The following is a 27,002-nucleotide window of genomic DNA, read 5'->3' as shown; positions in this document are numbered from 1 at the left end:
TTCAAAAATAAATAAATAAATATGATCCACATCAGAGAAATTTTTTTAAAAAGTTGGTGATCTCAAAAGCAAAATTGAGTCGGAAAAAAAAAAGAAAGAAAATGGCTGCCTGACTTATGTAGTTTAAAACCTCTTAAATTGAAATCTATAATTTAGACTTCTCTGTGGCCTCCACATATGCACATGCAATTTCCTACTCAATACCTCCTTGTGAATATCTCATAGGCATCTTGAATTTCTCAGGATTGAAACAGAGTTCCTGCTGCATTCACACCTAGCAAGTCTGCTCCTGGTCTTATTAAAGGGTATTTCCATTCAGGCAGTTGCTCAATCTAAAGAACTTGGAGCGGCTTACATATCCCTGGTTCCCAGCTAAGTGTGTCCTTGAACTTAATCCCAGTGGAGGCTGGCTGACTGGGGCAGAGGTGACAACTTCCAGTTCAGTGGTGGTGTTTTCCTGGGAGTCTTTCTTTCTTTTTTTTTTAAGTAAATAAAATATTTTTTATTAATCATCCTTTTATAAATTAATTAACCATGAGCATTTGAGTGACAACATATGCAATTTATCTCTCTAGATATTGGCTTTTTATTTTTAAAAACTTTTTATTTTATCTTGGAGTAGAGTTATTAACAATGCTGTGATAGTTTCAGATGTACAGAGAAGTGATTCAGCTATACATATTGTATAACTGATACATATATCCTTATTCAAATTCGTTTCCCATTTATATGATCCTGTAAGCTCACTCCTTAAAAAGCGGAGACATTACTTTGCCAACAAAGGTCCCTCTAGTCAAGGCTATGGTTTTTCCAGTGGTCATGTATGGATGTGAGAGTTGGACTGTGAAGAAAGCTGAGCGCCGAAGAATTGATGCTTTTGAACTGTGGTGCTGGAGAAGACTCTTGAGAGTCCCTTGGACTGCAAGGAGATCCAACCAGTCCATTCTAAAGGAGATCAGTCCTGGGTGTTCATTGGAAGGACTGATGCTAAAACTGAAACTCCAATACTTTGGCCACCTCATGTGAAGAGTTGACTCATTAGAAAAGACTCTGATGCTGGGAGGGATTGAGGGCAGGAGGAGAAGGGGACGACAGAGAATGAGATGGCTGGATGGCATCACCGACTCAATGCACATGAGTTTGAATGAACTCTGGGAGTTGGTGATGGACAGGGAGGCCTGGTGTGCTGTGATTCATGGGGTCGCAAAGAGTCGGACATGACTGAGTGACTAAACTGAACTGAAGCTCACTCCTGGGCATGTATCTGCAGAAAAACATGGTCTGAAAGTATATATGCACCCTAAAGTTAACTACAGCACTGTTTATAATAGCCCAGACATGGAAGCAACCTAAATGTCCATTGACAGAGGAGTGGATAAAGAAGATATGGTACATATATACCGTCAACTAAAAAATTAATCACGACCTGAAAGTAGAGTTATTTTATTTGGTGGGGATGTTAAGGACTTCAAGCCTGGGAGATATCATTTCAGCAGCCATGAGAAGACTGCTCCGAAGAGGCAGGAGAGGGAATCAGGCTATATACAAATTTGCAATATAGGGAGCAAGCAGTCTGAACATCAAAGATTATTGTGAAGTAAGGAAAACCAGATATCAAGTTAAGGAATTGAGTGTTCTTCTATGCATGGAAAGATGCAAGAGTATGGGATTATTGAAGTCATTCCTTTCATATGCATACCAGCTATCTGGGGCCAGCATCCTGCACAGAGATATTTTTCTCTTTCTTGAATTTCCTTAAGACCTTGCAGCTCACACTGGGTTGCTATACTCACTGATGATTATGAAATCCTTACATCCCTCATGTAGGGAGTGGTGCCACTTGTCAACACGGCTCAGAAACTCACATTTGGAGGGCCAGGATCATGGATAGCTGTGATATTTCTTACCCACCAATATGGCAGGAAATATTTTGTTTCACATTACAATGGAATATTACTCAGCCATAGAAAGAATGAAATAATGCCATTTTTAGCAACGTGGATGGGCCTAGAGATTGTTATAGTGAATGAAGTAGTTCAGACAGAGAAAGTGGAATATCATTAGCTACTGCTTTCTTAAAGGCCCCGTCTGGAGCTCATTCTGCAATTTTCCCCCAAAGATTCTGCTGCTGCTGCTGCTGCTGAGTCACTTCAGTCGTGTCCGACTCTGTGTGACCCCATAGACGGAAGCCCACCAGGCTCCCCCGTCCCTGGGATTCTCCAGGCCCAAAGATTCTACAGGTTCCTAATTTCCTGTATTCAATCTCTCGCTGTTTAAATTAACTAGAGTGATTTCTGTTGCCTGCCTGATACATTACTGTTTAGGAATACATATATGTGTTTGTGAAATGCAGCGAAGTGAAGAGGAAGGTCACATCAACAGAATTAGATTTTATAAACCCCCCCTTTGAGAAAAAAAGAATAAGAAAGTTAGAATATGAGACCCTACTTTAGATGGGAGTCATCTTTGCTGAAGACGAAATTGTGACCCTTTGTTTATTCCAGGGCTGTAAACTAGGAGACTGATTTGATCTGGACTATTTTATAATACCTTGTGAGTTACAGGACTTCCTGGATAAACTGCTTAGGGAAAGATGAGAGGTCTCAATTGCATTTCTCTGTGTTCCACTTTTTCTCATAGGTCATTTTCCCCCTCTGTTTTCTGCCACACAAGATATAGGAAGATGTGAGTTCACTTAGCTGGACAATGGAAATGGTATATCTTTTTGAGATGTTAATCCTAACCCTTATGTCTACTAATCTTAATATTTATAAATATGTCTGTGGTGATAGCATTGGAATCATAAAACATGGCCAGTGTAGTAGTGAAAATTCAGAAATTATACCTGCTGTCAATCAATCAATTTGTAATGAGCTTATCAGATTTCATTTTGGATTTCCTGCCCCTGCAACCCCTTCCCCACCTCCTGCCAGACATTGGTCTTCCAACCCTATTTTAAAGACTCGTTTATTTTTATTTAGTTTTGGCTGCAGTGGGTCTTCATTGCAGTCGTCAGGGGCTACTCTTCATTGCGGTGCGTGGGCTTCTCATTGTGGTGGCTTCTCTTGTTGTGGCGCACGGGCTCTAGGCCCACAGGCTTCAGTAGTTGTGGTCTGTAGGCTCAGCAGTTGTGGTTTGAGGGCTTTAGCGCACAGGCTCAAGAGTTGTGGTGCATGGGCTTAGTTGCTCAATGACATGTGGGATATTCGTGGACCAGGGATCAAATCCATGGCCCCTGCATTGGCAGGATGATTCTCAACCACTGGACCACCAGGAAAATCCTCCAACCCTATTTTAAAACTCTGTTTAATTCCTACTAGTTGAGAGAGAGGTTCACAGTGCTGCTTCTCCTGCTGTAGGTGTTTGAATCAAGCTTAAAATTGTCTCAAGTGTTTTCTAAGCCCTCATTTCATCTGAAGGTTGGTCCTTCTTCAGTGCAGCAAATGAATTTTTTTATTCATTCAATAAATATGTATCAAGTACCTGCGGTGTGCCAGGTACTTTCTCAGCACTTGGGATCCACTGGGAAATAAAACAGACCAAAAATAGGAACAAAAGTTTCCATTTTTAGTGTAATGATGAATTAAGGAGTCGTCAGTTGCTTGTGGGGCAGAGAGAAAAATGAGACTGGGAATAGTGATGGTAGCTACTTGATTTTTTTTTTAAGCAAGAAATATAACTGTCTTTATTTTCAGAAGACGTGTTCTTAAAAATAGAAAATCCTAAGGAATCCACTAAAAACTGCTAGAACTAGTAAGCTGAGCAAGTTGCAGGACATAGGGTCAATATAAAATAGTCAACTGTATTTCTACACACTAGCAGTGAAAAATATGAAAACAAAATGTAAAAACAATTCCATTTATAATAGCATCAAAAAGAATAAAATAATAAAAATAAGCTTAATAGAAGTGTAAAGCTTGTATTTAAAACTGTGGAACTTTTTTCAAATTTAAGTTGCTTTTTCTTATTTGTCACTTTTTGGGCTGTCAACACCAATAACTCTTGCTACCTTTAGAAAATTCTGCCCCAAAGTGGACATCTGTCAGTCAGAGATGCACAATGTTCTTCAAACATCTCTATTTTGATACCTCTCACATTTTGAACTTTACACAAACACCACATTAGTCAGGCTGTCCTCTGATCACGTGACTTGGGTGGTGCCAGTCAGTGTTCTCACCTGAGATTGGGTAAGGGAATGAGCAAGCTGAAGTGACAGCCGTGTGAGGTGGAACTTGCTTCCAGCCTTGGCAGTGGCAGAAGCATCCTGCTTTGATCTTGGAGAGATAGCTGTGAGTGATCTTGAAGAGAGATTTTTAACTCCCTGCCCAGGAATTGAACCTGGGTAACCTGGATGAACTGTGGTGCTGGAGAAGACTCCTGAGAGTCCCTTGGACTGCAAGGAGATCCAGCCAGTCCATTCTAAAGGAGATCAATCCTGGGTGTTCATTGGAAGGACTGATGCTGAAACTGAAACTCCAATACTGTGGCCACCTCATGTGACGAGTTGACTCACTGGAAAAGACTCTGATGATGGGAAGGATTGGGGGTGGGAGAAGAAGGGGACGACAGAGAATGAGATGGCTGGATGGCATCACCAACTCAATGGACATGAGTTTGAGTGAACTCCGGGAGTTGGTGATGGACAGGGAGGCCTGGCGTGCTGCAGTTCATGGGGTCGCAAAGAGTCGGACACGACTGAGCGACTGAACTGAACTGAATGGTCTAGTGGTTTTCTCCACTTTTTTCAATTTCAGTCTGATTTTGGCAATAAGGACTTCATGATCTGAGCCACAATCAGCTCCCGGTTTTGTTTTTGCTGACTGTATAGAGCTTCTCCATCGTTGGAAGAAGCAAAGTGGCCCTGGCTCTTTCCTGGTTTGAAAGCAAGAATTGTTTTAAGGAGTCAAAAACTCTACAAACAGTTACAAAGTTTATTACTAGAGACACAGCATAACATGTGGGAGAGCACACAGAGAAACAGTTCGTTTATTTAAAGCAGAAGTGAGACAGAAATACATACCCAGGGAGGAGCACAGGTGTCCTAAATGAGCAACACATTAAAGAGGTGATTTAAATCGGCAGTCCCCAACATTTTTGGCAGTAGGGACCAGTTTTGTGGAAGACAGTTTTTCCACATACCGGGTGATGGCGGGGGAGGGGGGATGGTTTCAGGATAATTCAAGTGCATTACATTTATTGGACACTTTATCCCTATTATTATTACATCAGCTCTATCTCAAACTGAAACAGAGCAGGACGGTATGGTCCTTGTCCTACCATGCCCTCTGCCTGCCTTTTGTCTGGAAAACTTCAGTCAAAGAATAAGTTTAATCAGAGAAGTGAGAACATATGAAAACAAAGGAAAATAGTCAAAGGAGACCGAATAATGATAATGAGTCATTAAGTATAGTCAAGGACCTTTAGTTCTTTCTCAAGGGCCACAGATGATATTCTGAGCCATGTCCTGTGAGCTGTCTTATAGATTCTGAAACACCAGGTGGAGAAGTTACTTGCATGATGACCAGACTGTAGCCATGACATAAGCTGCCACAGTTCCGTGAACTGACCACAGAGAAACGGTAACAAATAGACCCTGAAACTGAAGATTCACTGTACCTAAAACAACCAAGAGGATGCTGGTGAGACCACGACAACCAATTTGAAGGTGGCTCTGAGAGCTGACTGTGCTGTTTCTGCATGTAGCCCCCTGCCACTCTGTCCACAAAAGCTCTCACCCCCTGCTTGTCATGTAGGGTTGGGGGACTTGGCCTTGAAACAGGTGTCCACTCTCACCCATCTGAAATAAAACAAACTTTCCTTTCCACCAACCTGGCCTGTTTATTGGCTTTTGAGCAGCAAGCAGCCAGGGTCACCACATACCTTTTAGTAACAAGATCGCCAAGCATTAGATCCCGGAGGCTGTGAACTCCTGATTTAAATCTCTTGTATGGGACAGTCCTTCCTGGTTTTTCTTTGCCTTTGGCCAATTATCTCATTTTTTTCCCTAGGATCCTCCCCAACATCTATATGCAACTTTTTGTTAAGATGGATCCCACCACAGAGGACTATGCGTGCATGTCCACACTTATTATGGGGTGGCATCCCCTCCCTTTTTTACCCCCAAGGAGCCTTCCTGTGTATGTGTGGGTAGGGGAGTTTTCCTGACCTCAGGAGTGGTCATCTTATCCCTTCACTTCAGCAGAGCTCAGATTCTGTCCTTGGAGTGTCTGGGTGAATACAAAGCTTGAATTTTCCCCCACTGGATAAATACCAGCTGTCCAGCCCAGGGGCCCATCTATCTCCCACTTCAGATTCACTGGGGAGCTGAGACAGAGCTTCTCCAGTCTAATCCTGGGTGTGCTTGCTGTGCAGTGGTGGCCTTGTTAACATTGTACTGGCATGATTTGCTGTCACTACATTGTTCTTGGCTGTGTGGTTTCCACACCTGCTTCTCTCATCCTCCCTGAGAGTCTGTGAGCTATCAGTATCCTGTAATAAGCCCCTTTTTTCTTATAAGACCAAGAGAAATGTCTATGGTAGCAAATAAGATCCACATAAGTCGTAGCTAGGACTTCCCAGGTGACGCTAGTGCCAATGGAAGAGACATAAAAGATATGGGTTTGATCCCTGTGTTGGGAAGATCCCCTGGAGGAGGAAATGCAGCCCACTCCAGTATTCTTGCCTGGGAAATTCCACAGACAGAGGAGCCTGGTGGGCTTCAGTCCATGAGGTCTCACAGAGTTGGACACAACTAAAGCTACTTAGCACACACTCCAGATGTAGCCACCTTATGAATCTTAGAAAAGCCACCTTGACCATAGAATCTAAAATTGCCAAGTGCTCACTTTCCCGTATCCCTGCCTTGAAGCTGGGGTGAAGGTCAGTGAGTTTAGCCCAGCAAATCAGGGGCACCCAGCCCAGACTTTACAAGAGGGGCTGGTGAGAAGAACAGGGAGAGAGGAAAACGGTTTTGGTTGGCGGTGCCAGGGCAACAGCAGCATCTGGGGTCCATAGCTGCCAGAGGTGATGCAGGGCCCAAGGCCCTCCGCCTTAAGCAATATCAGTTACAGTGTTCTTTGCGGGTTTCCTATAATTTTTTCCTTTCTTTTTAAAATATTTTTGTTTTTTGATGTGGACCATTTTTAAACTCTTTATTGAATTTGTTATTCTGTTTTGTATATATATATATTTATTTTCAGCCAGGAGGCCTGTGGGATCTTAGCTCCCAAACTAGGTATCCAACCCACACACTCTGCATTGGGAGGTAAAGTCTTAACCACTGGACAACCAGAGAAATGCCCCCTTCCCATCATTTTGATTTCTAAGTTAAAAGTCAGTCCTTGGGCCTCTTCTCTTCTTCATCTACATTCATCCTGTTGGTTATCTCAACTGATCTCCTCCTCCCTAAACTCTGTCTTCTGTGGTCTTCCTCATATGTGACTGCCTGGCCACAGACAGCTCTGTGTGAAGGCCATACAGGCCTCTGATTTTCATGTTCAAAAAGCTGCAGTGATTGCCATGCTGAGACTACAAGCTGCACCCCAGCCCTTTCTGTGCAGGAAATTGCAGGAAACCTGTCTCTCTTTCACCTGCAATGTTCTCTCCTGAGAATGCTTAGCATCGTGCACCCTTCAAAGGAGAAATGCTTGAAGAAACATGTGTCAGACCTACATTTAGAAATGAGAGGCTGTACCTAGATAACTGATCAGAGGGCTAAAGTCCAAACTCAGGTTTAGATACTGTGATTTGTCTGATTATGGCGTCAATTTAATTTATAGCATCTATAGTGGGGGAGTGGGCAAGGTCCCAGGACAAATGCCAGGGAGCCTCCTTTGTCAGGGAAATGTATTTTTCTTCCTCTATCAGATGAGCTTGTTTCTGCCTTAGCAAAAATTCTTGCAACAAAGTCACCTAAGGATTTTTATTCTTTAATCTAAAAATTTTTTAATTGAAGTATAATTGACCTACAACACCCTGTTAATTCCATCTGTACAACACAGTGATTGGATATTTCTATGTACTACAAAGGGATCACCACAGTCTAGTTACATCTGTCACTCTACCAAATTATCACAGTATTATTGACCCTGTTCCCCACTGTATATTCCATTTCCCTGACTCATTTATCTTGTAACTGGGAGTTATACCTCTTAGTTTACCTATTTCACTCATTCCCCTGACTCCCTTCCCTTCTTCACCTGAAAGGTTTATCATGGACCAGACAAGACAGCTTTCTTCCCTCTCCTAACCACCTCTCACTGCCTCTAGACTTGAACAAGGGTCGGGTTCCCACATGCCCCAGCAGGCAGGACAAACCTGGGAGGAGATGCAGTCACACCCCAAACCTCCAATCCTAGGCTGCTTACCCTGTCCTGCTTTGTGTTCCCTACAGAAACTCCAGTACGCACTCTGGGACATGCTTTCTCCACTGCCCTTTCTGCCCTGTCTGGCCCAAGTGCTTCCCCAAGTGGCCCTACATTACATGCTATGATTCCTGCTTCTGCGGATCTGTGCATATAAACTTCTTCCTCCATGAAATCAATCACATGTCTGCCTGTCTCAGCATACCTGATTAAAACAAATTCTGAGTATACATTTTAGAACAGGATATGTAGATGTATGCATTTTTTCAAAGTGTAATTACGGAAGAAACTTGGGTGTGTCAACTCTTACAAAGTGCGTTGGGGGAGCTTCCCAGCATTTAAATTGCTTTCTAATACATTAAGTCCCCTACATACAAATGAGTTCTGTTCTGAAAGTGCATTCGTAAGTCTGATTTGTTTGTAAATCCAACAAGTTAGCCTGAGTACTCAGCTAACACAATTGGCTATATAGTACTGTACTGTAATAGGTTTATAATACTTTTCACATCATTAAAGATTTAAATCATTAATCATTTAATCATTTTTAATCAGAACAGTACCTTGAAAAGTACAGTAGTCCAGTACGACAGCTGGCATACAGAGGCTGGCATCAAGTGAACAGGCAAGAAGAGTTGCTGACTGGAGGCGGGAGAGGAGGTGGTAGATGGTAGAGATGAAGGATCATCAGCCATAGAAGACCGAGGGCAAGCTGTGATTTCACTCACACCTGACGTTGATGGCATAGGTTCTGGTTCCTTGCAGGAACCAGATGCATGTTCTCATCTTTGAAAGTTTGCAACTAGAAGGGTACTGCATTCTGTGAAAGTTCCCCCCTTGAAGGAGACAGAGGCCACCTTCCACACAGAAGCTCAGAACACCAGATTCCTGCTTCCTCAGGCTTCATACAGAGAGTTGACCAGCACAAGATTAATCAGATGCATCTGTTTTGACCTTTGTCTTGGGAGCCAGTGACACAGAGAAGCAGGGAGAGAGGAGAAGCAATTCTGGCAGCAGCAGGAGTGGCTGGTTTCCAGGGACAGCGGTGACACAGAACCAGTGACAGACGGTGCAAGCCTTCACATCCAGTTCTGTGGCAGCAGGGCCTACTGTGCAGGGGGTGGCCTGTGACTTGGGCTCTAGTCCAACAGGCATTTCCCTGGCTCTCACCTGTGCCCCAACGGGGTTCTCTCGCTTTGTAAGTGCACCCGTGAACTTCTTGTTGCCCTTTAATAAAATTGCTTTCTGCTTAATCAATAGATTTTTTTGTTGCTCAAACCAAAAACCCTGATTGATACAATCAATGATTATTTTCCCCTTTCTTTCCTTACTTCTATCTTTCTCTCTTTATGTCTTTAATACTTTAACTCTATGCACACAGAAATATCCATATATATAAATATGAAAGTACATAGGGTAAAATATTAACATTTATTAATTCTGGATAGTGGGAATATGGGTGGTTAAATTTTTTGTATTTTATGGGTTATTATCTTTTTGTCAAAAGATGATCTATCGTCTACACATATGTAAATATATACTCTTATATATCATATTTGCATATGTGTGTGCGTGAGTGCTTAGTCATTTCAGTCGTGTCCAACTCTTTGCGACCCCATGGACTGTAGCCCACCAGGCTCCTCTGTCCATGTGATTCTCCAGGTAAGAAGACTGGAGTGGGTTGCAATGCCCTCCACCAGGGGATCTTTCCAAGCCAGGGATTGAGCCCATATCCCCTGCATTGCAAGCAGATTCTTTACCACTAAGTCACTAGGGCTCCCATATTTGTATATATCACACACATGTATCACATGTATATTTCCATACCTACATATATGTATCATGTACAATTTCCATTTTCTAAGCCCTTTATTTATGCTAACTCTTTTACTCATCATTACACGCTTATTCAGTGGAACCAGTATTCACATCCTCCTCTCACACATGAGGAAACCGAGGCACAGAAAGCTCTACTAGAGACCTGTCCAAAACCATACAGCTTTTAGGGAGCAGAACCAGAAGCTAAACCTTGGCAGTCATGTCCTGGGTCGTTGGCTTTCAACAATATGTGGGAGATGAGACAGCAGGGAGGAGACCCCAAAGGGTGTATTTAGAATGGAGGATGAACTTCCTTATGGGCTGAGGGGCAGGAACAAGGACGAGAGGAAGAGATGAGGAAGCCTGGGGACGTTTGATGGATGGAGTCGCTGTCAGAACCCCAGGGCCAAGCTCCACCGTATACCATACATGGCAGGAGGAACAGGAGTCCTGGTTTGATGTGGTCCAGAAGGAGGCAAGGGGTCAGTTTCTGGTTTGAAGTCAGGTGACCTTACTTGTCTGCGAAATTGAAGGCAAGGTCACTGGCAAGGGGGCTGAGGAGGAGACAGGAAAGCTGTAGCCAAACCAGGTCTCAGCATGAGTGACCCCGGGGTCCTGCAGGAGGCTGGATGCGGGGAGGAGGCGAGGGGGGGGTTTCTAGAGGGGGGAGGGAATGGAGAGGATGGCAGGTTGCTGACCTGCAGCTCTCTCCGTGGTCCTGCTTTACTTAAAACTGCACTGCTCTATCGACAGATGGACCCAGGAGGTCCCCCATCTAATGGGTGAGGGTCAGGGCCCAGGAAGTGATCCTGGAGCACAGAATCCTTCAGAGCAAAGAACGAAGCGTCCTGGTAACCACGCAGAGGTTGAGCAATCTGCTGTCGGTCCCCACTGGACACGGACTGGAAAGTCAGAGGCTCCTCCTCCTCCCACAGTGTGTGTGTGTGTGTGTGTGTGTGTATAAGAGAGAGAGAGACAGAATACGAGCATGAATCTGTGTGCTTGCCAAGCTGGCGATCCCTCCCCTGGACCTGCCTGATTCTTACCTGCAGAAGCCTCCATGCCAGGCTCTTCTGTAGGACTTAAATGTGCAGCTTCTCTGCCTCCAGAGATGACAGCCTGGAAACAGCAGCCTGATTTCAGAACTTGCTCAGCCCTCCCCAGGAAGACAACCTGCCTGTCAGAGTCAGACCTCTCTCATGCACCAAGGCGAGTCCTGCCCCAGCATCTGTCTGACCAGGAAGAGAAGTCACCCAGCCTTGGTTTGTGCCTGCTTTTCTATTCTTGGGGTGGAGGGGGAACTTTTTCCAGCTGATCAGGACCTCTAAACTGGGCTGATTTGTTGAATGGCTTGTTTTCTGTGATCACAGGTAAGAAAGGTGCCCCCCACCCCGGCTTGTGTTGGTGATTTGGTGGGTATGCGGACATTAAGTGGGTGATTCAAAGGAATATGAGAGGATTAGCAGCTTCTGGGTACTTGGGGGGAGGGTGTATGTCAGACTGCTGGAAGACGCCTGCCTCTAGAAAAATTTTAGTTTTTTGGTTGTCCCTTCTGGGGCTGTACAAGTCCAGTGACAGTCACCTTCTCTCACTGTGAAGGTAGCTCCATCTCAGGCATTATTGGCTTTACTTTACTGAATCTGCTTCTATGTCTTTAATATCAGTATTCCTCTTTTGTCATTTATTTATTCATTCAGTATTCCATATCCTTGGATAAAGGCTAACAGACCTCCATGGTATTCACTGACTTGGAGGGTAGCAAGTTCTATCATTGCTGTTCCCCCCCGCCCCCTGAGGCTGGAATTTGTAGAAGAAAATGACCAGGAAAATGACCAGCTGGTGTGGTAATCCAGATGACCTTTAAGATTCCATCCAACCTTGAGAGGTTCAGCTTCTGTGACCAATCAATGTATTGAGCCGATCATAAGAAAGCTAGAAATAGGCTCTCTCTATCACTGTCTAAGCAGTTCTGATGAAGTGATTTGGAAGAAGAAACACTATTATTTCCTCTAACCAAGGAACTTTCTCTGGGGTATTGACAGTTACAGGAGAGCAATGACTCCCGTGCCTGGGCATGTGCCGGGTAATGGACAGGGGCTCGGTGAGATGCAAGCACATTTTATGGAGAAGGTGAGCCTTGTGAAAAGAGCAGAACAGTCTGAGAAGTTGAAAACCAGCTACCACCTCAACTTCAGTGGAATCAGGGCTTAGGACGTGGGCAAGAGAGGCTGACTTGGGTTGGGGTCTGGGGAGCTCTAGTCACGGCAATGCAAGCCCAGTGAGCATGTCTGAGCCCTTTGAAATGAAAGTGAAAGGGTTAGTCACTCCATCATGTCTGACTCTTTGCAACCCCCATAGACAGTAGTCTGCCAGTCTCCTCTGTCCATGGAGTTCTCTGGGCAAAGATACTGAAGTGGGTAGCCATTCCCTTCTCCAGGGGATCTTTCCAACCCAGGGATCGAATTCAGGTCTCCTGCAGTGCAGGCAAATTCTTTACCATCTGAGCCACACGGAAGCCTTGAGTCCTTTATATATGCAATACATTTTGTGTAGCTTTCCTGTGCACCCCATTCATCCAGACCCATTTTACAAATAGAGTCATCACCCTGCAGGCACCGCCCCCCTAACCTGCCAATCCAGGCATGTAGAAGATTAAAGGGTTTGGGGCTCTTTCTCTTTTCATATCTTTCTAACAGGAGGTGGATGTTTACTCTAATTACTGCTAATTACCTGGAACAGTTTCTCCTTTGGTTTCCAGTGACAATTAAATTATCATAGTGGACTAATTACAGGATATGAAGTGCGAGTCTTCTTGCAGGAATATGTCCACCGGAGTCGACTGACTCTCCTCTGCACCTTCTTCTGACGGTCTCGGATGTCTCTGATTGAATCTTTATATGATGCAAGTTCAGCATGCCTTGATTTCTACTTCTTTTCCCCTATTCTTACGAGTGGGGAAAAAACATGCTTTTATTTAGTGCCCTTGGTTGGAAGGTGAAACAGATTATAGTCTTGGGATCTGCAACCATGATACTGGTTGGAAGGAGAAGGGAGTGAAGCTGTGCACGGAGGAACCTCCTAGAACTTTGGATCTAGGTGAGACTGGCTTTGGTGTGGGGCCCCTGGGCCTTGTCACCACCTGTCTGTCACAGACCTTAGTTGTGATTGTGGCAGAGCAATGACAGTCACAACCTACAAAACACAGGCCAGTACTGGCCGAGCCTCCCATACAAAATTATCTTTCTAGTTGCCACCACTGAGTAGCACTAGAACATGTTATAGTTGAGAAGCCGAGACATGAGCTTGAATTCCAACATCATCATGTGTTAACTGTGTTGTTGTTCAGTTGCTAAGTTGTGTCTGACTCTTGGCGACCCCATGAACTGCAGCACACCAGGCTTCCCTGTGCTCTACTATCTCCCAGAATTTGCTCAAATTCATGTCCATCGAGTCAGAGATGCTATCTAACCATCTCACCCTCTCCCGCCTACTTCTCCTTTTGCTTCAGTCTTTTCCAGCATCAGGGTCTTTTCCAGTGAGACAGCTCTTCGCCTCAGGTGGCCAAAGTATTGGAGCTTCAGCTTCAACATCAGTCCTTTCAGTGAATATTTAGAGCTTATTTCCTTTAAGACAGACTGATTTGATCTCCTTGCAGTCCAAGGAACTCTTAAGAGTCTTCTCCAGCACCACAATTCAAAAGCATCAATAATTATGTGGCCTTGGGCAAATCAGTCAATTTTTCTGATCGTCAGTATTTTTAATTTAAATAAAAAGGATAATGCTATCCCCTTCCCCATACCTTCCTAGGATTGATGGGAGGTCCAAATGAGGTCAAAGGTGTGAGGCACTGGGGGTGATGCCTTCTTGTGTCAAGGAGGCATCACCCTAAGAACACTTTGCTGGGCTCACTCAGGTTCTGAGGTGAGAGGGAACCCCCTTGGAATCCCCCAGGGAGTTCTGCCTTGCTAGATCCCCAGGCCCTGCTGGCAGAGTGGTACCAGCTTCAACCGACAGCCAAGCCCAAGCCGGCCTTCCTTCTGATGTCCAACAGCAGCCAGACCCCTCCTCTGAAGCCATGGGTCCCTCCCGTCTTGTGCTCCCGTTCAAGACAAAGCTCGGGCTCTGGTGGCTTCTTCTGATCCCGGCAGGTGAGCAGGGGCGGTCCCCAGGGCATCCTGTCACACATGCAAGCGCACATGCCTCGGGTTGAAACTGCTGCAAGTGGGTTGGTGGTGACCCGCCAGAGCCTCAGGGGGTGTAGCTGTTCCATCTCGGGAAGGTAGGGGGCGCTCGCTGCAGCATCTGAACCTCCCAAGCCCAGTTCTCCCCATCTGCAAAACGCTAACTGTGCTGTGACCCTCCCAGGGCTCTTGGGCATGACCAGGAATGAAGGCTAGTGACTAGCACCTGAGATACATACATGGCAGCCGCTATCGATGTTATGGGTTTTAGAGCGGTGGTTCTAGACCTGCTCAGGCAGGAGAACCCTGAAGAGGTGAAGCTGTTTGCAGAACAGGGTGAAACCAGACAAGGGTGATTCCATCAGATAATCTGGGGACATTTTGCCTAGCTAATGAGAAGGAGCAGATACCAGTGGTTTGAGGAAAAACGGGAGATTCTCCAAGTGGCAGAGAACTTCATGGTTAGCATTAGAGATTCCTTATAAGAGAATGGGAGTGAAAATTCCCGGGGCCAGCTCACCCCACACGATCAGATGCCTCTCACAGTTTGCGGTCCCTTGGGTCTCCTCAGTTTCAGGCTTAATCTTTTCCCTCTGTCTGACTTCTTCCCACTGCTCTGCACCTCTCTGAGCACTTGTTTTCACCCTTTATCCATTGTTGTTGCTGTTCAGTTGCTAAGTTGTGTCCGACTCTTTGTGACCTCATGGACTTTGGCACGCCAGGCTTGCCTGTCCTTCACCATTTCCTGGAGTTTGCTCAAACTCATGTCCATTGACTCGATGATGCCATTCAATCATCTCATGCTCTGCTGCCCCCTTCTCCTCCTGCCTTCAATCTTTTCCAACATCAGGGTCTTTTCCAATGACTCAGCTCTTTGCATCAGATGGCCAAAGTACTGCAGCTTCAGCTTCAGCATCAGTCCTTATCCAGTAGTCACAGAGTAACTGATATTGCTTGAGTGCCGACTATGCACTGATGGGTTGCTTTGTAAGCTCGAACAGACATTATTATATTTCATTCTCAGCAGTGTTTTGACATAGGTACTGGATTAGTGTGCCCATTTTGCAGATAAAGAAACTAAGGTTCAGTGAGGCTGAGTGGCTCTGGTTGGATGGGAGAGGGAGCCAAGCGCCTAGCACCACGGACTCCTGGAAACCCCCATTTCCCCTCCTGTCCAACAGTATCCTCGAAGAGGGCCCCCCACACCCAAGCTGAGGACCGCCTCTTCAAACACCTCTTTAGGGGCTACAACCGCTGGGCGAGACCGGTGCCCAACACCTCGGACGTGGTGATCGTGCGCTTTGGGCTGTCCATTGCCCAGCTCATCGATGTGGTGTGTCTGTCCTAACATCCTTCCCCCTTGGGGTCAGCCCTGGACACAGACCCCTTTCCAGGGCTCCTCTGCTCCTCCCCATCTCCAGCCCTCCCGGCCCACCTCAGTCAGAGCATCACCCTTTAGTGTCACAGGTGTTCAGTCTCCCTCCCACTCTCAGCTCTGGAGCCCCTCCAGGGAGGGTGTTGATTGGCAGCAGTGGGTTTTCTAAATGCCCTACTTGTGTTACCTGACGTAAGCCCAGAGGACCCAGAGGGCTGTGTGATCCTGAAGAATCTGAGTGAGAAGGGCAGTATCAGGAGGGGTGGAGGGCGGGCTGGACTTGTGGTGTCATGTCAAAGCTTCTTTGGTGAGTGGGATCCTGAATCTGCTCCTCCCACTCTGCCCTGTTTTCTGGGACTCTCTCCTCAGTCTAACTGCTTTCTCTTCCGCTACTGGTCAGGATGAAAAGAACCAAATGATGACTACCAACGTCTGGCTAAAGCAGGTGAGTGTCCCTACCCTGGCGCAAGGCAGGAGCAGGGTGGGAACTCATGAACCCCAGACCCTCCCAGGACTCTTTCACCAGCAGCATGATTCTAAACTCACCTTTTGCCTGAGACTTGCCACTCAGGACCCTTCCAAAGCCAGCCGATTGCAGGCTGCTTCTCGCGAGGGGCTGTGCTCCTATGGCCAGTCTCTGAGCCCCGTATAGAGACTCCACCCACAAGAGCCACGTGGTTCCCTTTCCGGGAGTGGACATTGCCTACATCCCTGCTACATCTGCAGGTCAGCTCACTAAACTGTCGCTGAAAACACGGGGAGTTTTGTTCTGTCCGCTTTACAGCCGAGGGAAAGAGAAGCAGAGTGCATCTTGGCTAGAAGAGAGGGCCAGGTGTGTCCCACTCCGTATCCCAGGCTCCTTCTACTGGAGGACACTGAGTGTTCTGTGTCTACACTGCCTAACAGGCTTCCCCAAACCTCATCGGCTTAAAGCAACAGATAGCTTATTGTATCAAGAGATTTTATGGCCAGGCATTTTAGTGTTTTGCTTGGAGACTCCTGGTGGCACTTGGCTGGTGGCTGGAGGGTCCAAGGTGGTTTCACTCACGTGTCCATCCCTCAGCATGGGTGTCTGGAAGACTCTGAAAGATTCTGGAAGCCAGGCCCAGCCATGCCTTCTCCTCCAGGCACTTTCAGGGTCTCTCGATCTGTTCTCTCCAGAAGAGTAGCTGGACTCCTCACCTGATGGCCCAGGGACCCCAGAGAAAGGGTCCAAAGAGACTGGAAATGTAGTTGCTGCGTCTTAACCAGAAACTGGCTCAGCATCAGTTCTGGTAATGGGTGAGTGGCCCTTTTTGATGTGCCACTCACAAGGGCAGAACTCGGGTGCGCGGGCTTTTTAGATTTCTCTCCCTTGCCCTCCTTGTGCTCACCCTTCCCCAGACCCTGAAGTGGAGATGGGAGAAGACAAGAAAGAGGGCCCAGCCCTTTGCCTACGTCCCTCCCATGGCGTCTTCTCCCCAACCCACTGGCAACCTAACCCTCCCCATCTCAGAGGCTGGCACTTTGAAAACTATAACCATCAGAATTTTGATGGACATTTCTGTTGGCGTCATTTTAAAATATATATATTTATTTTTTATTTTGGCTGCGCTGGGTCTTTGTTGCTGAGCATGGACTTTCTCTAGTTGCAGGGTGCGTGCTTCTCATTGTGGTGGCTTCTCTTGTTGCAGAGTATGGTGAGCACTCAGGCGTTAGTAGTTGCTGCACATGGGTTCAATAGTTGTGGTACATGGGCTTAGTTGCTCGCCAGCATGTGGGATCTTCCCAGACCAGGGGTCCAACCTGTATCCCCTGCATTGCAAGCCAGATTCTTTTTTTAAAAAATTAATTTATTTTTAAATGAAACAAAGATGAATATTTTTAATGAAAAAAGGTACAATGCACAAAGAAGATAGACATCATAAACCATTAGACACTTAGCAATAAAGATGCTAACATATATAAAGCAAAATCAGAAGAAATATAAGGGAAAAGAAAAAATATATAATGTTTATATATATAATAAAATTATATAATATTTTTACGTGTTAACATCTCTCTGAGAATATTTTATCAAGTGCAGAAAAAATAAGAATAGGAGCATCTTAAATGATGTTATTAACAATTTAAATATGATAGATTTCCATTTATATTAATTTGTATAAATCTTATATCCTACACAAATATATTTAAACTTTTGTATCTCATATGCTGTTATTAGATGTCCACAGAACATTTAGAAAAACTGGCAAAAAGATAAACATAACTAAATTTAAAAAGTAGGTTTCTTTTTTGTGTGGTTCAGTTATACATATACACATATATGATTTTTGAAATTATTTCCCACTATAGGGTATTATAAGATATTGACTATAGTTCTTTGTGCTATGCAGTAGCAAGCCAGATTCTTAACCACTGGACCACCAGGGATACTCTGTCAGTGTCAGGTGCGCCATTCCTGCTCCATAGGCTGTAGATGGTGTGGGGCTGTCTGCTGGCCATTCAGGCTTTACAACTGGATGTTTAGATGGATGGCATGGATCAGACCCCTCTGATGCTATTGACCTTTGTGGGGGCCTGTGGGGAACTGTGGGGGCCATGAGGTTCCTCTTTACAGTTGAGATGCAGAGCCATGAAGGGACTTGGGAAGCCACAGCAGTGCAAAGATCAGACCTTGAACCTGGGTGACTGCAATTGTCCCTGTGGGCCAGTTAACTTGGCTTCAGGGACTGGGGTAGTAAAGAGAGAAAGAAGCACTGCAGCAGGAGTCAGGCCAACAGCACCACCTCTGACCAGCCTGTGATACCATGCAAGTTAGTCTCAGGGCCTCAGTTTTCTCATCTGTACAATGGGGGTACCATAATCTATTTGCCAATTAATTTAACCCAACTTGGTGTGGATGCCCCTCAACTCTTGGTCAAATCTGAAAACTTGACACACAGTGGACTGGGGGAAAAGCAAATATTTATAAAGACCAATCCCTTTCAAAATGGTTCCTCAATATCCTGAAAAATCATGACAATTTTAGGAACATTTTTATCTTTCCTATTTGCAATCTGGCTTCTCTTTCTAAGCTTTCATCTGAAAGTAAAAGTGAAGTCGCTCAGTCATGTCCGACTCTTTGAGACCCCAAGGACTGTAGCCTACCAGGCTTTTCCATCCATGGGATTTTCCAAGCAAGAGTACTGGAGTGGGTTGCCTTTTCCTTCTCCAAAGCTTTCACCTACACACAAGTAATTAGCACCACTGCTAAGCCAATGTCTTCCCAAGCATGGTTTGCTACCAATGGCAGTTTCTTGAGATGATTTTAGTTGGCTCCAAAATCTCTTTAAAAAAAGTCATACATTTATATTTTAGTAGATGACTTCAAATGATGTGGGTTTTCCAGCTGCTTCAGTGATGTAAAATTCAAAAATTTATGTAAACTTAAAACTAGTGAATCAGTTTAAAGGAAAATACTAAGTAAATGCTTAATACTAAAGCAAAGTAAATGCTAACACACCGCTAAGGTGGAGCACATATATGGGCAAAACTTATGAAGTTGGGGCTTGAGTGCTTGAAGTCTGGGAAGCATTGAGCAGGATCAACGCTTTCCCTCCCATGTGCCTGCCTCCTGCAAAGCCTCCTGTTTTCCTTCTTGGACCACTACCCAGTTGATGAGTTTGTGTAAATGATTCACAGCTATCCTTAGAGGGGAAAGGTTACCATGCACGGGAGCCTTTTCAAAAGCGCACCACTGCACTCAGTTCAGTTCAGTTCAGTCGCTCAGTCGTGTCCGACTCTTTGCGACCCCATGAATCACAGCACTCCAGGCCTCCCTGTCCATCACTAACTCCCGGAGTTCACTCAAACTCATGTCCATCTAGTCGGTGATGCCATCCAGCCATCTCATTCTCTGTTGTCCCCGTCTCTTCCCACCCCCAATCCCTCCCAGCATCAGACTCTTTTCCAGTGAGTCAACTCGTCGCATGAGGTGGCCAAAGTATTGCAGTTTCAGCTTTAGCATCAGTCCTTCCAATGAACACCCAGGATCGATGTCCTTTAGAATGGACTGGTTGGATCTCCTTGCAGTCCAAGGGACTCTCAAGAGTCTTCTCCAGCACCACAGTTCAAAAGCATCAATTTTGCAAATGCACAAAAGGAAAATGGCCCCTAGAATTAGGGCAAGTTTGACGACTCGGAGACTTGGGTTCAAGCCCTAGCGCCGCCGTTGTTGACGGCATAAATCTCCAAGCTTCACTTGAAAAACAGATTCACTTGAACCAGCCAGTGGAATCAGGACTACTAGGGGGCGCTCTGGAGCACAGTTGGAAAGTCACTGGCTGACTCTCCTTTCTCAGCTGTGTAACTCTGATGTGTTTTTACCTATCTGGTCCTCAGTTTCCTTATCTGTTAGATGGGGCCATACTTCTACCTGCTCTGCCCTCTTTGCCCAGCTCTTCCCATTGAGGTTCTTTCTAGACAGAGGGTGTGAAAAACCTTTGTAAACTGTGATGCACTGAAAAAAAGAAATGTTACTATAAATGAGTGAGGTTGCTTGCGGGGGTCGTCCAGCTAGGGACCAGCATAACAAAGGCGGGAGTAGGGTGACCCATGGTCAGATGTGACCCGGACTTTGAGCACTAGAGTTGGGGCAAACCGAGAGCTTGGTCATCTTAGACTGAACTCCCCTTTCCCATCTCAGGGCCCTTTTGGGGCATCGTGGCCCTTACTATGCTGCAGGAGCGGGTGAGGAGCTCCAGATGCTCTGTAACCGGCTGCGGGGCGTCCCTAAACTGCCCGAGGTTTTCCCAGGCCCCCTCCCCTGGCCGGGCCGCTTACGGGACTCCCTTTCCCACGCACAGGAGTGGAGCGACTACAAGCTGCGTTGGAACCCGGTCGATTTCGGCAACATCACATCCCTCCGCGTCCCTTCGGAGATGATCTGGATCCCAGACATAGTCCTCTACAACAAGTAGGCAGCGGCTGGGGTCCTGGGACACCGTGCCTGCGAGGGGCGGGTAACTTGATGCTGGGCTGCGTTGCCCTTGGGAGGCGCGCCCCCTCGTGGCCCAGCGACGTTGCCTTCCTCTCAAACTCCTGCTTTGCTCGACGCTCCACCTTGTCTCTTGATTCTCTTCTTTCATTTCATGCTTTCACTCATACACCCCAAGTTTACTGAGCACCTACTGTACATCCGTGCCTGCGCTCTGCTAGTGGGACACAGATTTACCAACACTGAATATTTTTTTAAAAATGCGGTTGATGCAGGCTCTGAAAACAATGTCTAAGTGTTGGAGTTTTGCAGGATGGCATGATTGTTGGAACAGGTAAGCAGCATTTCCCGGTGGCACCTTTGAAGGGAGCGAAAGTGACATTTAAAAATGTTATTTATAGTTGCCTTGTATTCAGAACCAAAAAAGACCAGTCCTTGAATGTGAGGACTAGAAGTTCTCCAGGGGATCTTCCTGACCCAGGCTCACTGGGTCTCCTGCATTAGCAGGCAGATTCTTTGCTATCTGAGCCCCCAAAGAAGCCCCAAAACAAAAGACAGGGGAATCTAAAGAGAGCCCCAGAGGACCAGGTTGGTTTTTTTTTTTTTAATTGAAGATATAAAGAACTATAACTTCATTTATGTTTCAGTTCAGTTCAGTCGCTCAGTCGTGACTGACTCTTTGCGACCCCATGAATCACAGCATGCCAGGCCTCCCTGTCCATCACCAACTCCCGGAGTTCACTCAAACTCATGTCCACAGAGTCGGTGATGCCATCCAGCCATCTCATTCTCGGTCGTCCCCTTCTCCTCCCGCTCCCAACCCTTCCCAGCATCAGAGTCTTTTCCAGTGAGTCAACTCGTCGCATGAAGTGGCCAAAGTATTGCAGTTTCAGCTTTAGCATCAGTCCTTCCAATGAACACCCAGGACTGATCTTTAGGATGGACTGGTTGGATCTCCTTGCAATCGAAGGGACTCTCAAGAGTCATCTCCAACACCACAGTTCAAAACCATCAATTCTTTGGTGCTCAGTTTTCTTTATAGTCCAACTCTCACATCCATACATGACCACTGGAAAAACCATAGCCTTGACTAGGCGGACCTTTGTTGGCAAAGTAATATCTCTGGTTTTTAATATGCTATCTAGGTTGGTCATAACTTAGTAATTCTTTATTTAGAAGTCAAGAACCGAAAATTAAGAGACGTTTGGCATGATATTTGTCTAAAAATGTTTTCTAAAGTGGGGCTCCAGAAAGCACTAGTCCCTGGAGATATGACTAGGTATGAAAAATAGTTTTATGGTCAAATAATTCTAGATAACGTTGTATGTCATTAAAACCCCTTTGGCACCCCATCCCTAGTCCTTTGGAAAATGTCATTTTAAATGTTAGAAGTTGGACAGACAAGACACCCCCTGAGTCCAGCATTTCCCAATTTGTTTGACCCAAATTTGGGAAAAGCTATTTTTAAACAATAGAATAAAGGGAAACAGATTCAATTCTGAAGTTTGGTGTCCTTGGATAGGTCAGGAAGATGACAGTGATCCCTTTACACTGCCCAGCCCCAACTAGGTCCAGAGTCCTTTCATCTGAACCATCTCTGTAAACACACATTTGGCAGGGATTATCCGCACTGTTTCACAGTGCCACTGTTAGACCACTCACCTCACTCAGGATCCCTCTAGTTTCTGCTTCTAATTTCTGGCAGAGGGCAGGAGCAAAGTCCTCACATCAGCTAGGGCCTGGAGTTTTAGGATTGCCAATAAGGCCAGTGTTACCTGATTATAACAGGAAATTCCTCTGATAGAACAAAAGTTCAAATCAAATTCTTACAGACATTTAAAGAAAGGTCTTTCCTCCAGGCAAACCCTCCACTTCAGGTTAAGACCCGGAACAGCTTGGTTCTTTCCTCAAAACGGGCCCATGGTGCCATCTAGTGGTCATTCAGTATGATGTCTTCAAAAATGAAACTTTTGCCCTAATCAGTTTGTACCTCCTTTTCAAAATTCTGGTTTCCAATTGGCTTCAATCTGTAGCCTGGAACTACTGCAAGGGAAAGAATTGTTTCTTCCTGTGTATTCTGGTTCACCTGCTTTTAGGATTGACTGTGGAAACTGCGGAGGGAAGTATGGCTGGGGCCAAGAGTCCATTGCGCCACTTTGCAGGGGCAGTCAGGGACTCAGGCGCCTAGGAAGCCCAACAGGACTGGTCACCGCTGTTCCAGTGTCACCAGCGTCCTTATGGGCCCTTAGATGGGTAGCCTCAGGACGCTGCTGGCCTCCTCTCTCACCACCCCCACCTAGGCCCCACCCCGCCCCTAACTCACCGTCCAGCAGTTCCCCTAGCCAAGCATAGTCTGAGCCATAGCCTTTCATCCTCCATTCCCTGTTCCGCGGAAGCTCTGCTGGTCCATTCTCCACCCCAGCTTTCTGCCAGATCCTACCATCCATCCATGCTCACCGGAAGGGAGTTCTCCCCAATAGTTCTTGGGGAGCACTCTGATTGGCCTCCTAATGCTGTTACCAAACTGCCTCCCTTGGACTGTAGATGTTCGGGCCCATCTTTTCCTCGTGGTTCCCTCGGGGCAGGCATTGAGTCGCCCATTCCATCCCCCACAACAACCCCTACAGTGGCCCTGGTGGGGGCAGCTGACTCAAATATGCCTGTTAACTGGATGGATTCCTTCTTCACCAGCAAAATTATCAGGTCTCTGTTGAGGAAGAAACTAAAATGCCAGGTAGAAAAGACAAGACCTCCAGCAGAGGGGCTTCGTCACCACCTGCGGCAGGTGGTGGGGGATATAATAAAAAACAACCAGGGTGGCTCAGCGGTGAAGAATCTGCCTGCCAATGCAAGAGGCACAGGAAATGGGTTCAATCCCTGAGTCCCCTGGAGAAGATCCCCTGGAGAAGGAAATGGCAGCCCACTCCAGTATCTTGTCCGGGAAATCCCATGGACAGAGGAGCTTGGGTGGCTCCAGTCCATGGGGTCGCAGCACAATTACCCTAAAATGTTAAATGAATACAAACAGGCCATCAAACTATGTATATACCTTATGATCACAAATATATAAAAATTCAATATGTGTTGTCTAGATGATGATCAAATATGTGTGATATATATATGTATATGTATACATATATCATCAACAACAGTGAATATTTTTAAAATTCTTGGTGCTTTCCTATATTCTTCAAAATTCCTACTTTTGTAGTTAAGAAGATGGTGTTTGAAAGACAACTCAGGTAGCTCTAGCTGTCTGTGTGCTGAAGAGTCTTGCTTCTTCAAGTCCCAACAACCCGGCGCCGTCTGGCTGTGCTATTGGGGTGCCCCTGCTGGTAGTTATCTGGAGTAGCCTGGGTTGGGCAGCTGGGGTGCCCCAGCACTCCCCTCCGCCCAATGCCTCTCCTCTCCTCAGTGCAGACGGGGAGTTCGTGGTGACCCACATGACCAAGGCCCACCTCTTCTCCTCGGGCACAGTACACTGGGTACCACCCGCCATCTACAAGAGCTCCTGCAGCATCGACGTCACCTTCTTCCCCTTCGACCAGCAGAACTGCAAGATGAAGTTTGGCTCCTGGTCGTACGACAAGGCCAAGATCGACCTGGTGCAGATGGAGCAGACGGTGGACCTGAAGGATTACTGGGAGAGCGGCGAGTGGGCCATCGTCAACGCCACGGGCACCTACAACACCAAGAAGTACGACTGCTGCGCCGAGGTCTACGCCGACGTCACCTACTACTTCATCATCCGGCGCCTGCCGCTCTTCTACACCATCAACCTCATCATCCCCTGCCTGCTCATCTCCTGCCTCACCGTGCTCGTCTTCTACCTGCCCTCCGACTGCGGCGAGAAGATCACCCTCTGCATCTCCGTGCTGCTCTCCCTCACCGTTTTCCTGCTGCTCATCACCGAGATCATCCCGTCCACCTCGCTGGTCATCCCGCTCATCAGCGAGTACCTGCTCTTCACCATGATCTTCGTCACCCTGTCCATTGTCATCACCGTCTTCGTGCTCAATGTCCACCACCGCTCCGCCAGCACCCACAATATGCCCCACTGGGTGCGGGTGGCCTTTCTGGGCTGTGTGTCCCGGTGGCTTCTGATAAGCCGGCCTTTGCCACCCTTGGAGCTCCGAGACACTCCGGATCTGAAGCTCTGCCCCTCCTATCACTGGCTGGAGACCAACGTGGATGTGGAGGAGAGAGACGAGGAGGAGGAGGAAAGCAGATGGGTGTGTGCGGGTCCTTCGTCCCCCTCCGTGGGCGTCTATACTCACAGTGGTCTGCACCCAGGGGCCTCGGGTCCCAAGGCAGAGGCTCAGGTGCCGGAGGGCGGGCTCCTGCTGTCCCCTCGTGTACAGAAGGCCCTGGAGGGTGTGCACTATATTGCTGATCACCTGCGGGCTGAGGATGCTGATTCTTCGGTGAGTAGGGGCTAGGGGAGGGTCCCTCCCCTGGGTGACTCTACCAGCCTAGAATGGAACCACTCCCCTTCCCCCAAGGATGTTAGTTTGCACCAACCCGGTCTCCTCCATAAGGACCAACTCCCTTAGTCATGGCCTTGGAATCTGGAAAACATTGTGATGGAGAACAGCTGGCTGGCAGCTCTTAATGACATTTATTGGCAGAACAGCAGTAAAGGCTGTCCCAGCTCAGCTTAACTGGGAGGCAGTAGGACAGAGAAGGAGGGGTCCCCCACGCCATCCTCACGCCAGCTGCTTCCCACCAGTGCCCATAGGTGGGCGGAATGGGGGTGAGCGGAGGTGGGCGGAGGGAATTCATCGGGAGATCCCCCAAAACCGGCCTGCTCCTTTGTCCTGGTGGGCTCCCCTTCCTTGTCCTTGTCCTGGGATCTGGGCACTTTGTCAACTTCACTATTCACCCACAAACCCTGAAGAGCTTGGCTGGGCCAAGTGGGTTCCCCTCCACCCCACCCCTGCTGTGTTCTGCATATCAGGTGAGAAGGCCACTGCCTAGGGTCACAGAATTCTTCTCACCAACCTTGGGAAGGATGAAAGTCCAGGAGGTTATGACTGGGTGGCCTTGTTGAGTAGATAAGAAAAATTAATTATTATTTAATCTGGAGGCACGTGACTGGGCTGTGAGCCCCAATCCCACGAAACCCTCAACCCCGCTGCATATACCCCCTACTAGCCTTCTCTGGGCCACCCCCGTACCTACTTTCCCAGTGGCCAGGTGAATGGTTGGGGAGGCAACTGTGGGGGAGACAAAGTCTTCACCGTTTTGCAACTTCTGAGTGTTGTGCTGAAAATCACCCTCCTCCAGGGAGGGGTCACACCCCTGGGTGATTCTAGAACCTTCTGTCTCCCTCTAACTTCCATAACCTGGAACTTGAGCCATGGAAAGGCTCTGGGCTATTGTCATAGGGGTGGGATAGGATGGAAATCACTAAGTGAGGGTTATTTGAGTTTTGAGACATCTCTGTTTTCCCCGCCCATTCCACTGCCTTAGCTTCCCAAGGTCTCAGTGGGGTTGCCACTGCCCCCAGCACCATCCTCATAGGGGCTGCGTGTGGATGGGTCACCTCGCCTTTCACCGTACACCCATCTCCCCCTGCAGGTGAAGGAAGACTGGAGGTACGTGGCCATGGTCATTGATAGGATATTCCTCTGGTTGTTTATCCTCGTTTGCTTCCTGGGGACTGTCGGACTCTTCCTCCCTCCCTTCCTGGCTGGAATGATCTGATGTCACATCGCCTGCTCTGGCCCAGAGGTGGCATGGCTGACTTTCGTTCCCGGCTGCCATCTCTGGAGTTCGCCTTTGGGGTCAATGCCATCCGACTGCAGGTGTCTCTCCATGGAGTCCCAACGTGGAAGTCATCTTAGAATGCTTCACTTGACATTTTTATACTATGTGCTGAGAATCTGCTGGGTACAGAGCCCTGTTTGGGTTTTAGGAGTTGGGCGAGGAGGAACTTGCTTTGCAGAGGGTTACCATGTGGTGAGGACAGTGTGAAGATGGTGATGTGGTGATAAGATGCTCCTGGGATGCAAGAGGGATGGGAGGGCCAAGTTGGGGGACCCAGGGGATGGGGTTGGGGCCATGTGAGGAGGCTCAGACATCAAAGGAGGGGTGTGTGGGGAGAGGGTGCCTCAGGGAACAGGTAGCTCATGTGCCCACCCTTTCCGCACCTCCACGTGCTCTCTCTGACACTCCAGGGAAAACTGGCCACCCCAGGCCCAGTCCACCTGCCTCAGTTCTTTCCAAGACCTCCCCCCACAGGGGTCATTCTTGTTTCTGCCCCTCCTGCTCTGTGGATGCAGCCCCAGCCCCGCTACCACTCCTCCCAC

The 27,002-nt window shown here is 47.1% G+C and overlaps 1 protein-coding gene across 3 annotated transcripts; it reads left to right on the top strand.

Moving 5' to 3' along the window:
- The first annotated feature begins 8,140 nt into the window (after window positions 1-8,140).
- On the top strand, window positions 8,141-26,397 carry CHRNA2 (cholinergic receptor nicotinic alpha 2 subunit). 3 transcript variants are annotated; one of them, XM_088837723.1, is made up of 7 exons: window positions 8,141-8,177; window positions 11,699-11,738; window positions 15,554-15,692; window positions 16,135-16,179; window positions 20,561-20,670; window positions 24,107-25,115; window positions 26,272-26,397. In XM_088837723.1, exons 4-7 carry the CDS (start codon window positions 16,150-16,152, stop codon window positions 26,395-26,397), a joined length of 1,275 nt encoding a protein of 424 aa, XP_088693849.1. In that variant the 5' UTR covers window positions 8,141-8,177; window positions 11,699-11,738; window positions 15,554-15,692; window positions 16,135-16,149. The 3 variants fall into 3 exon arrangements, with proteins under 3 accessions (XP_088693849.1, XP_055283886.2, XP_088693850.1); XM_055427911.2 differs by lacking the exons at window positions 8,141-8,177; window positions 11,699-11,738 and adding an exon at window positions 14,254-14,326 and having other exon boundaries at window positions 15,541-15,692; XM_088837724.1 differs by lacking the exons at window positions 8,141-8,177; window positions 11,699-11,738 and having other exon boundaries at window positions 15,567-15,647.
- Window positions 26,398-27,002: the final 605 nt, after the last annotated feature.

The sequence above is a fragment of the Moschus berezovskii genome, chromosome 7 (genome assembly GCF_049115385.1).
Source record: "Moschus berezovskii isolate FMDL1 chromosome 7, NW_MosBer_1.0, whole genome shotgun sequence".
Classification (NCBI taxonomy): Eukaryota; Metazoa; Chordata; class Mammalia; order Artiodactyla; family Moschidae; genus Moschus; species Moschus berezovskii.
Note: the sequence above shows the minus strand (reverse complement) of the source record. Positions and strands in the feature narration are given on the sequence as shown.